The 12,665-nt window shown below is 45.9% G+C and overlaps 1 protein-coding gene across 1 annotated transcript in view; it reads right to left on the bottom strand.

The window, feature by feature from the left end:
• MYO15A (myosin XVA) overlaps nucleotides 1-11,681 on the bottom strand; it is a 1,126,038-nt gene extending 1,114,357 nt beyond the window's left edge. Inside the window, exon 1 of the mRNA XM_085631315.1 lies at nucleotides 6,492-11,681. Within this exon, the coding sequence (XP_085487441.1) occupies nucleotides 6,492-11,681 (5,190 nt within the window). The remainder of the gene's footprint in view (nucleotides 1-6,491) is intronic.
• Between the last annotated feature and the right edge of the window lie 984 nt (nucleotides 11,682-12,665).

Below are 12,665 nucleotides of genomic sequence, written 5' to 3'. Positions count from 1 at the left end.
CCTGCTCACCCTCTAGGTAGCTTGACCTGAGCAGTCTAGGCTATCAAAGGCAATGTGTAAAGTATTTATATCAATACTCACAGTAACACAGTGAAAACGCCACAGATTTACTCCACACCAGTTTTAGAAAAATAAGGTATCTTTACTAAAAACCTTCACAAGACCAAATACTACAGAAAACCAACATACAATTAAAAATGATCTGCAGTGAGTGAGTGGCTAGGGTAGTGTTTAGCCCAGGGTCATATGGACTGCTCAAGTTAGGCAGCCGCAACTCACGCTGCCTGGTTCTGAAAGCCCACAGTCAGCAAGCGATCACAATTTGAGCTCTGAGAAATCTTTGAAGTGTGCCTTAGCTGATTCCATGGGATCGCAAACGCAGGGATAGGATTAGATCCATCATTTTATCATGCCTGTTTTGAAACACAGAGAGACGGCATTTTTTGATGCAAATACTGGAATTAGGTTCCCGGAGGGATCTATTAAACAGCAGCATTGTGCTCAGATTCTGGCATTTCAGGAGTTGGAGTCTTACAAGAAACTCTCACTGGGCAATTTTTGTAATACACCTTTAGCGTGACGAGGGGGGCCGGTGCATCGGAATGCGATGAGCTCAAATGTTACATGCCCATGCGAGTTTTAAGGGTCACATAGAAAGGTGGCAGGGTTTTTTGTTGCCATCAGAATGGCCAAATCATTGGCATTTGCAGTACAAAACGTGACTTGCCTTTCAGTGGCCATTCACATCTAGATTTCCAAGCTGTCATATGTTGAGGTCAGTCTTGCGAGGCGGTGGCCCGGGTGAGGTCACCCAAGCGCATTGCAACGACATCTATACATTAGAAACCCGTTAGGTCACACGGGGGTGCAGCAATATATGCCGGTGGTTGTCACAGAGTACCGGTTCACCCAGGTGCTCTACTTGTATATATGCATATTACTAACTTATTGTGTCACACACTATCTCTGCACCCAGGTGCCAGAACACTGGTTCTTTGGATGTCGGTGTTGTGGCACACGCTATCGGTCCGCCCTATATATACCTGATCACGCATTAGAGGTCTGTGGTTCGTCACGCGGTATCTCTGCACTCGGATCTGCAATACACTGTACCTACCGTGAACACTTTGTGCATTTATAGTGTGTGGGATGCCCATGATATCTTGCATTCGTTTTGTGTCACGCATTGTATCACAACTGTATCTTTTACAAAATACTAATCATCGGTGTTTGATTTTCATTTATGTATGGCTGGATCCATGACGGTTACATGGGAGGCGCTCCACACCACAATGACTGCAAGATGTGGGTAGGCAGGTGGACCGAAAGATCCAGGACTGGAGTGGCCTGTCACGCAGGAAGAGACAGCGACACCTCATCACGAAGAAGACACAACCACGACGAAGGTCGATTCTCTGGACGCCAAGTTGGAACGTCAGGCGTGTGTTTTCGGCCATTCGTATGTCTCCCGTCTAAGTAACCTTTTTATTGCAGGAAATGGGGCAGCCCGCGCAAAGCACTTAGGTTTCAGGGGCTCCTTTTTTGGGCATGGGGGCTGCGTTTCGACAGGTTCAGGGAGTGGATAGGTCACATGCTTGCTTCCATTGGCACTCCCCCCAACGCTATCATTTTACATCTTGGTGGTAACGACTTGGTGCACCTAATTAGGAGGATCCTGATTGAAACAGTACTGTCAGAGTCAGCATGGCTGGCCAGGCGCTGCCCAGGTGCGGTTATTGTGTGGTCGCACATGATACCAAGGCTTCAGTGGTGGGGAGGGGAAAATCAGTGAGGGCTCTCAATCACTCGGTTCAGAGGATCAATAATAAAATAGACAAGCTGTTTAGGGCACCGAGATTACAAGTGATTGCTCATGGGTGCATAAAAGGGGACATCTGCTACTAGCGAGATGGGGTTCACCTCTCTAGGTTGGGGAACGAGATATTCCTGGGCAACATTTTAGCTTGGCGGGACCAATTTCAATGGTGAGTATGACCTTGGGTTTTTGGGGGGGGGCTGATAGTCGGTCAACTATGCAGGCCTGTGCGGTAAGGTCATCGGTTGGACAGACTAAATTTACTAATCTTTTGGGACGCCTTATTAAGTGGGGCGCCCAGAGGGGAGGAACATGTGGATCTAACCAGACTCCAGGGGCAGTTACAACCGGTTGGTTGCAACTGTGCGGGGCCAAAGGGGGGTTACGCTTTCCATTGGGTGGTTGGCCACCCCGCAGGCGGGCGTAAGTAAGCTGCGCTGTCTGCATGGCCCCTTTATGGAGTAAGTCTTGAACGTATGGGGGTTGCCTGGAAGGAAGTACTTCCGGGTCAGCTGGGCCCCCTGCGCATGCGCACTCTGGTTGGGGGGCGCGGGACAAATTGGATTAAAGGGGGAGGGGCCAGCGTGTTGACCTTGCCGTAGGCCCAAAAGGAATACGCAGAAATGTGATCAGCAATATGTTTAGACTAGGATAGGAACATTATGTATTAGAGGTTGGTTAAAGTTAGGAATTAATCAAATGTACCGAATTCTGTCTTGTCATTTCTGCGTAATTATATATTTGTGTGCAAATATGTGTGTTTTGTTAATAAAATACGATCGGGGGTCGACGACCCCCTATTCCAAACAAAATGATTATATTGGTTTCTGTCACAGTAGAAGGGAGGAGGGGACGGTAGGCCGTACCGGACCATATAGCATTGCTTTCAGGTCGAGGATAGTACTGTTTTCTCAGTTCATGTTTAAAAACTTTCATTCTTAACAAATAATCTCAGTGAAGTGATGTAGTAAATCGAAACGCTTCCGTGTATTAAAGAAATACAGTTTTGGATTTTCATGCCACTTCATAATACTCTAACATTTCTTGCATGATCTACTTGCTAAACATTTTTCATGGTTTGGTTCATGCTCGAGCTCTTAGAGCCACAGCTGATCCTTGACTCGGCTCTCCATGTTCTTTTCTTGGCTCGCCCTCTTTCAGTCTGGAGGAAGGGTGTCGGGGTTTGGCCTCTCCTGTCTTGATTGTTACTATTGTCTGGGGCTGAACCCACATCGGATATTGACAAAGAAATGAGCAAGTGCCTGGCTCTCTGTTAAAGTACAAAGCAGTGTTCAGTTCCTCAATAATAATGGTGCTTTAAGGAGGCGGAAGCAGCTGCCACCCTCTCGTGTTTCACCCTGCCTCGAGACAGAACCGGACACCGTGGTGGAGCGCGTGCGTGATTCTCAGCTCGTGCGCTACAATTCATCCTATGAGGATTTCTGTGTCAGTGGTGTGTCTCGCGGTGAGAGCAAGCGTTCCCCAGGGCAGGACCATGGACAGCAGCCTGCTTCCGAGCACGCTCAAATACTTAATGCCTGGTTTCAAGTGGAATTATGCGGCAGAGGAGGGTCACATTATACAGCAATGATGACTAAATAATGCGGCAAGAAAAAACGAATTGTGCAGCATAATGGGGCACATTTTGTGACAGTATTACTTTATTATGTTGTCGTTTTTACACCTGGTTACAGTGTGTGAGAAAAGAGTTGACCTTAATTAGTATCCATTTAACAACCAAATACAACAATTAACAACTGAAAGACAACAAATGAACCTTTGCAAAAAGCCTTCGGCACGCAGGAACCCGAGTCGCCATATTTTTCGCAACTTTTGGTCCGTTTGAGCTAGAAGTAATTCCCAGTCGAAATTTAACGAAGGTAATGCTTAGGTATTTCATGCATTCGATAATTATCGGATGTGTTAAATACCTTCAAACTCATAATTCCGACACATGCGTAAAAAGGGGCTTACAGGAGTCAGAATTTAACGAGTAGCTTGTAATCAGGGCCTTTGAGCAGCATTCAGCACCGAACCCGTCAACGGAGCAGCCTTGTTAACGCTGAGCCGAGGGTTGCCCACAGCACGATGGGCAAAGTGTGCCATAGGCCAAAGCACCAAACTTGTATGGGACACCCTGGCAGCGACTTACAAATAGTGTTGTAAGGCAAGCGAGGAAATGGGACCCTAGAACCATGGTTGGGTAGCAGAAGTCAAGCATAATTTGAATACAGAGCCCCGTAAACAGCTGGGCCCTGGTGCCACTGCACCAGCTGCACTTTTCAGCCTGAGCAGCCTGAACCTTGCTTATCTTCTTCCCATTCCTATCTTGTAAGTTTAGTTGGGGTAGAAACAGATTTTATGTCCAAATGTAAATTTCCTTTTTGTAAGGAATGGGCGATGGATGGAGGGCCATTACAGGGGTTTTGTAGAGAAGTGATTTTCTTACCATCAAGCGCCAACAGAACGTTTTTTAAACGTAAACAACGTATGTGCTGGTGGACAATGTAGTACAACATGCAAACTATCTATCACTGGAGGGATGCACTGATTATTTGTGACATTCATAATAAAATACCGGAAACATATTTGCAGAAGGCCTGCGAGTGCATGTATTGTGTGTATTAGAACTAAACAGGTTTACAGGGCAAACTAGTGAGACACACAGAAAACACAAGTTGTGTATATTTACTACTGTTTATCTACTTCTTAATACAGCAAACGATAAAGACTTTGATGTATTTTGCTTCCAGGTTTTAAATACCATATGTAAATTGCTGATTTCTTAACATAGTTCTTGAGGTGTAGTATGGTATTTAATGATTCTCAATAAAGTCTTTTAAACACATACTTCTTAATACAGCGCTTCATAGCACATCAAAGAGGCAACTTTTTTCATAACAAGAGCTCCATACACAAAAGTCACTCTTCCTAGCACCAAAGGGTGAAGACAGACCCTTCCTTCACTCTTAGCGTGGCTGGCTCCAGGCTCCACCATCAGTCCAATGAGAGCAGAGGTAAAGGAGGGGACTGGAAGCCCACCAACAACCCTGCACAACGTGTAGGGCGGTCCCTCACCAGCCCTACACTGTCTATGGATGCTGTGGTGCGCGTTGGATCCTGTTTGACTTTGCTTACCCTGTTCCTTCTACATTGTAGGATGGGATGTGTCTTTTTTGAGGTAGAGACCGCACAACTTCTAAGTAGCAGCCAGTCTTGCATCAGAATAGGCACTAGTTTGTACCCGATTATGAGTACCTTAAAACATTATGTAGGGCCCAAGGGACACCCAACAAGGGGCTGGCAAAACAAGCACAATTAAAGGGCGCATGTTGAGTGAAGTACACTAAACTTTAGGCAGCAACTTTCTCAGCATTCCATTTTGCAGCAGGATTTAAGTAATTTGAATGCTGAGCGAGACATTTAATTTACTGTGTCTAATTCACTGTTGAGGCGCTATGCAATGAAGTTCATGGTACCACACTGCATTTTTGTGATATTTAAACTGGCCAATCAGGAATACTGTCTTTAGGGAAGGGAACGCTGTTATTGGAAACAACCTGTTGAAGCAAAATACTTTTTATCCCAACAAAGGCAGCCAGCCATTCATTTCCAACTAGGGTGCCAGAACCAGGAAAAAACATCCCTCTAACTTGCCCTTCGATCGTGCAGTTCAGGAAAGAGCTCAAGACTTGTGCCTTTCATGAGTACCACTCGCATACCCAGGCCCAATACAGAACAGACTTAATTTTTCCTTCCCACTTGATATATATGATCTGAAATCAACTCCCTAATCCTTTCCTACTCCACCAGTATACAGTACTCTGTTGTCTGTCCCAAGTTAGGTTTGCACTATGTAAATATTTTCACTTGCATACAAGGCCCAAATTTATATCTGAATGAACAGCCCGCCGCTCCGCCATGAGGATGGAGTAAATAACTCTGTTAACATAGCGGAGGGGCCACCTGCCTAATTTATAAATGACTGCCAAGCAAGTGGTCATTATTAGGAGCTTGGCCAGGAACCGCCATCATGGCCATTCCTGCTAATGCATTTTACTCTATGCTACGGGGCTGCATCAGCAGGGAATCCTCTTCCATGGTGAGGTGGGGAGGTATATTATTATGATTTTACTGTTTCTCACTACCGGGTTTTGCACGGCAGCGAGAAACAGTAAAATATGGCAACATGTCTGCCCATCTAAATTGTGCGGGTGCACATATAGCCATTTCTCCAACAGCTCTTACTCCCCAGGGTCATCGAAGAAGTTTGGCCATGGTAGAGATGGATTAGTCTTCACCGAGGCCAAACTGTTGGTCCACCTGAAATTAAACTGGGTGCGTGGGCCGCTATCTTGGTGTGGAGGGAGCTCTGTGGCCGCAACGGGGTCCCCTTCCTACAAACATATAAATCTGGCCCAAACTTCTAGTGGTGATGAAGGAAACATGCACATGTGCTTTCTTGCTGTCTGTGAAAGTGGTTCCCAAGGGAACAACACGCCAAGCTCTGAAAAAGAAGAAAACACCTTTCTATCCACATATGCAATAAAGAGAAATCAACCATGCAGCCCGTTTGATCCACTGGAAATTAAAAGTGTCCTTTAACCTGTCAAGATTATTTAGGTGTACCCCATCTAAACATTGTATGAAAACAAAGTAATAAGGCTGGGGTTACCTTGTTATGCCAGGGCAACTGCTTTTGAGACTGAAGGTTGTCTTCCCATTCACTTCCAAGTCTACGTCTTCCATGTGTCAAGTAGCCACCTGCAGTTTCCCTTCTACGTGGTGGTCCTCTGTTGAAATTCTCAGCAGAAGGGGCATGAAGTGATTTTTGGGAAGACCACGTACCATGCATTTCACGCACATTCACCGTATGATGCTGGGACCACTGATGTGGGCTCATGGCGGATGGTCCTCGGAAAGAGCCCATCTTTTGAACTTGAGGCATCACCACAGCGTATCTCCCAGAGTCATCTTCTAGCTCTGGGTCATATTGGTCAGCATGGAACTTTGGAGAAACTGATTGCATATTCCTCTCTCTCGGAGATGGAGATCTTGGAGGGTTGAAACCTGGCACTGCCATTGGATGGGATATTTTCAATGGAGGGCGTTGAAACTGTGGGTTTAGGTTTGGATTTCCTTTCAGTGTTCCAGGAGGACTGTGTTGTGGTAATCTTCCCCTAAATGAATTCCTCCCAAGATTTGGGGAAGGTGAACGTGACCGATTATCACCACCAGAAAATGATGCCTGCTTCATGGAAGGCTGAGGAGAGGATGGAATTCTAGGACCAAATGGGCTTCTCTGCAGTTGCGGTGATGGTGGATTTTTTACTCCATTGTAGGTTCCCTGCTCTCTAATTGATAAATTAGGAGACGCGGGTCTTTGTGGTGGGCCACCTGGTGGCTGGGAAAACTTTTTTAAAAATGTAGTTTTGCTTGGTTGTCCAGGGCCCGAGCTGGTCAGGTTTGTGGGGGATCCATCTCTCCTTATTGACTGTCCAGCTGATGGTCCTGTGTAGGCCATCCCAGCAAGTGGTTGGCCAATGTGTTTTAGAAAAGGCTTTTTAAGTTCTGTAGCTGGGTTTGGTGGAGGTGGTAATTTTGAAATCTCCCTAATGCTTTTTCGCCTTTCCATCTGAGGGGAAGATGGTCGCTGAGATGGTATTCCACGTCGTCTTCTCAGAAGACTAGCTGAATTACCCATTGAATCATCATCATCTTCTGGAAATTGGTCTAAATCAGATTGAAAATGTGGGGCTTCCCTGATGCTAACACGCCGACTCCCTTGCCTTTTTAACATCTGAGGAGAAGGAGGTCCATTCATACTTCTGACAGGTGGCATACCTCTCAAGGATTGCCTTGGTGATACTGGGTTAAATGATGGTGGCCCACCTGGACGGCCTAAATGTCTCATGTAGGGGTTTCTTATCAAAGGTTTCACTGCTTCTGTTGGAGGCTCACTATTCCTGTTCCATGCCTGAGGAAGTCTTCCTTGTACTTCATTCATAGTATGGCCCATTTGTCTTGAAGCACGCGGTGAAGGTGGCCCCTGATTCGCAGCATTTCTTGAATGGGGATATGGTGAAGTTGGAGCACCAAATGTTCTCACTGATGGCTGAGGGGAAGAAGGCATTCTCATTCCACCATTCATAGAATGGTTCAACCTTTGCGGAACTGGGCTACCAGGAGGAGATATCGCTGCTGCTCCTTTGGACTTTAAGTCAGAATTTTGAAACTTAGATGTGGAGGCGTTAGATCTAATGGATGGCTGTCGAGCTGGGGCTCTTAATTGCGGGTCATTTCTAATGCTATTACCACGCTTTCCTGGCTGTGGAGAAGGGGGTGGGCTCCAGTCATGAACGAGTGCTTGAGTAGGCATTGATTGGTGAAGGGAATTCCTTTCTGTACTAATGTTGGGTATATCAGATGTCATCATGTTTCGTCTGCTGGGCTGCGGTGTTTCTGTGGTGGGTGAACTAGGCCCCCAATATGGAGTGGTACTTTGTGGATTCTCTTTGGCCATTGGAGAACCTACTCTTCGCATGGATGGCTGAGGGGAAGGAGGAGCTCTCAAGGATGGCTGAGGAGAAGGGGGTGCCCTGATTGAAGGCTGAGGAGAAGGAGGAGCCCTGGGGGATGGCCGAGGAGAAGGGGGAGCCCTAAGTGATGGCTGAGGAGAAGAAGGAGCCCTGAGGAATGGCTGGGAAGAAGGGGGAGCCCGGAGAGATGGCTGAGGAGATGGGGGTGCCCTCATGGATGGCTGAGGGGAAGGAGGAGCCCCACGTCTCATAGATGCCCTTGGTGATGGAGGAGGCAGGTGCTCATTTGTTGGATTTCCATACTGGTTGTAAGAATCATCAAATGGTGGGTTAAAAGCATGATTAGCTCTGTGAGAATGTGCCATTTGCCGTTCAGATACGTTGGAGGAAGGTGGCATGGGCAGTTCTTTATCACGTATGCTTCCCATTCGTCTCATAGGCTGTGGGGATGGGGTCATGCTTCTCCTTGAAGGCTGAGGTGATGGCACTCTCTGTGCATTATTGTTATTAGAACCTGGATGATCAAATTCTCTGAAAGAGTTTGAAAAGGCAGAATCAGACGTATCCATTCCAGCCAATTTGTGTCCAAACCTTTTGTATGCTGGCTGAACAGGTGGCAATTCATCATCAGATTCATCCTCAAATGTTTCAAAATGTCTCACAGATGGTTGGGGAGATGGATGATAAAAACTTTTCCTTTCGGGACTGCCGTACTGCCTTCTAGGCTGCTGAGGAGAGGCTGGGTGTTGAAAATCACTGGAAGGAGATGGCATCTGAAAGTGTCTCACTGATGGGTGTGGGGAGGATGGTCTTGCTTGTCCACTGCCTCCAAACTGTTTCATTGACCGCCTGCCTGGGCCTGGTGACATGGGTCTTCCACTCATTTCATAACTTTGAGGCTGTAATGCTGGCTGTGAAGCAAGAGAGTCTTTCATGAATTGTCCCAAAGGACTTCCAAATTCTCTCGGTGAGAAGTCTTCAAATTCCTCCTGCTGGATCCCACCATCAAATGCTCTCCTTGTGGGCTTCGGAGAAATAGTTCTTTGAAGTCTGCTTCCTTGAGGGAGACCAGGAGGCGGGCCTGCCTTTCCGTGAACACGTTTTGCCACTGGGGATCTTGCAGACCTTTGTTTTGGGTTGCTAAATGTCTCAGGAGGCAATAACAATGATTGATCTTCATAGTCATCATCTTCTTCATCATAATCAGTCAAAGATATGTGTGGAGATGGAGGGAGCGATACGTCAAGCTTTTCACGGCCGAACATTTTGACTTGGGGTCTAGGAAAAAGCCTATATTTTCTGTTCCTTGACAAAGTAGAAGGAATTTTTTCTTCCATTCCCTGCTGTTCAAAGAAATGGTTCTGTGACCTGGAGCAGTTGTCATATTGCTCGTCAACCTGTTCAGCTTCATCTACTTCCATGATGTCATCCATTGGGTAGGCGTAGGGATTGTATGGAGATTCACCATGGGGAGAAAAGCCATGATCTCCATAGTTATTTTCATCCTGTAGGTCAGCTTCATCATAATAATCCATTTCTTCTTCTTCAGTAATGTACTGTCCATTAGATGCGCCGTAGTCATCATATCGGTTTTCATAATAGGCATGTGTCTCTTCATCTTCATAGTAATCCATTTCATCACCATGGCCTTCAATGTCCTCGTATGGCGAATAATCATAACCTTCATTATACAACTCGTCACCATATTCCTCATCATAGTTGGCATACTGGCTTTGAGATGGATAATTGCCATCATTGTAATAGGCGATGTTCTCATTGTAGGGGTCTTCCATCTGGTGTCCATGGTAATCATCATAACTCTCCATGCCACTTTCATAGAGTCTTGCTCTATTGTACCCATATTGTTGGTCATAATACTGCTCTTCGTTATAGCTGCTAGAATTTTCTTGAGGTGGGTAGCCAGTAAAGTCTCTTTGATTATGATAGGGATCATAATATGCCTGAGGTCCTCTAGGAGGATAGCCACCAGGCTGTGGAACAAATCCCCCAGGAGGCATTCCTTGGTACATTTCATTTTGAATCCAAGGAGGAACGCCATACATGCTCTCCATGAATTCGAAATACCGCTGACGGCCAGGGAAATTGTTCATGTTATTACGATACCAAAGGACTTCATCTTCAGATGGAAATGGCATTTTTTTACCTCCCGTTCTAGACATCCAGGCTTCCCGCATTTCCCTCTCATCGCTGGGATATTTTGCCCGCCGGGATAAAAATTTTCTAGTCATCCAGTTAGCGGCAGCAGATACTTTGGTTAAAATCTTAGCTTTTGGTTTAAATTTTTCTTTGGCCTTTTTCCGGCTGAAAAAGCCACCAAAAAGTTTACCTTTTTTGCCTGCTTCTCCTTTCTCTCCGGATTTACCTCCAAGCCGTATTAACATAAAGGATGGTTTCTTTGCAGTACCACCGTCACCACCAGACGATGCTTTTGCAGCAGCCTCTTTCTTTTTCTTGCTGCGCCGTAAGCCCATCATGAGTTTTGATGTGTTTTTCAAAACGGCTGCAGATTTCTTCTTTTTGGCCAAAAGAGATGGCACACCAATTTTCTTTTTTAAGCCCAAGAACAATTTTGACGCAGTCTTAAATTGACCTTTTTTGGAGCGTCTGCTGGGCCTGAGACCTCTAAACTTCATGAAAAGTCTGCCCGTGCTCTTCAAGCTTCTCTTAGACTTGGGCGGTGGCATTGGTTTCTTGGCCAAGCCTGCCATTGCCTTTGTTGCCCCTTTTAGCTGGGCCCTAGCCATGTCTTTCTTGACAGCCTTCCTCTTATTCTCATCTGTGGCGAGCCCTAAGAGCAGCTTGGATGTTCCTTTCAGGTTGCCACTTGTAGTTGCTTCGTCACCATCTTCCTCTTCCTCCTCAGACTGGACCATCCTTCCTCGTCCCTTCTGCATGCCGGCCATGTTTTTTGTAGCCCCTTTTAAGGCTGCCATGCGTTTTGCCTTCTTGGCGCCCTCATCACTCTCATCATCCTCTGCCGCCTTCTCGCTCTCTTCCCCGCTGTCTTTCACCAGCTCTGCATCTGAGCCCTCCTCTGACTCGCTGGCGACGGCTTTCTTTCCCTTTTTGGCATCTTTTCCTTTCTTTAGGTCTTCCTTTCCTTTGCCTTTTCCCCCTTTGGGATCAGCCTTGGCACCTTTCTTATCATCCTTGCCAGCTTTCTTGTCATCCTTACCGGCCTTGGCATCATCTTTCCCTTTCTTGCCCTTGTCTGCCCCTTTGGCATCAGGTATTTTTTTCTTATCAGGTTCCTTGCCCCCGCCTTTCTTTGCGGCCTGTTTTGTGTCACCCTTTTTGCCACCCATGATGAAAGGGATTTATGGTCATTAGAGTTTAGATGATGGGCTAACTCGAGTCTCTAGTTTGCCATAGACCCAGGCTCCACAGACTCAACCTTTTTGGGTTCAGTTCCTTGCCAATGACCTCACTCGACCTGCCAATGTTCTGGGAGGTTGTAAAATGACAACTTATTTAAGCTGGGAAACAATTATGGTATGGACAACATCTCCTTTAAGCATGATTTACAAATTAGGTGTATTCATTTCTTATAGGTCATTTAAGTATGAAGGCTTTATGGTTAATGATATAAGCTGTAAATACGGCCTAGTAACAGCATATAAAGATTTTCAAAGCCGGTGCTGTTCAGGATTGTGCATTTGTATAAATTAAGGCAACTACTGCCTTTCAGTTGTTCTAAAAAAGAATATAAGGTTCACTGATCCTGCCTATGAGGCCTCTTAAAATGCAGTGTGGGTGCAGGGAAAAATGTTGGCATAGTTTCCAAAAGAATGCTGGTCGTGCAGAGAAATGGTGGTGTCCTCTATGTTAATATAGGTCGTTCTGCAAAGAAGTGTTGATGCGTCCCTTTGAAATGTGTGGTGGTTCAGGGTGTGGTACCTAAAAGTTGGGTTGTCCTGCACAGAAGAGTTGAAGCTTCTTTGCAAGTAGCATTATTCTGCATAGTTGGTGCCGTCTCCTTAATTGTCGACTGATCCTGTAAAAAGTGGCTACTTCAGTCTCTACAATTGTAGGGTTATCCTGCATTTAAAAAAAAGAAGGAAAATCCTCAGAAAAGTGCTGGTGCGGTGCTTTTAAATACAGATATTTCCATTAGAACTTGCTCTTTAAATGTAGGCTGATCCTGAATGGAGGTAATGACGCATTTTCTTAAAATGCAGGGTTATCCTGGGCAGTGTTGGTGAAGTCACTTTAAATGCTGAGTGGTCCTGGCAATAAGTGCAAACTAGGGTGATCTTGCAGAGAAGGGTTGGTGCAGCCTCTTATCACTG

Source organism: Triturus cristatus, chromosome 10 (genome assembly GCF_964204655.1).
Source record: "Triturus cristatus chromosome 10, aTriCri1.1, whole genome shotgun sequence".
Lineage (NCBI taxonomy): Eukaryota > Metazoa > Chordata > Amphibia > Caudata > Salamandridae > Triturus > Triturus cristatus.
Note: the sequence above shows the minus strand (reverse complement) of the source record. Positions and strands in the feature narration are given on the sequence as shown.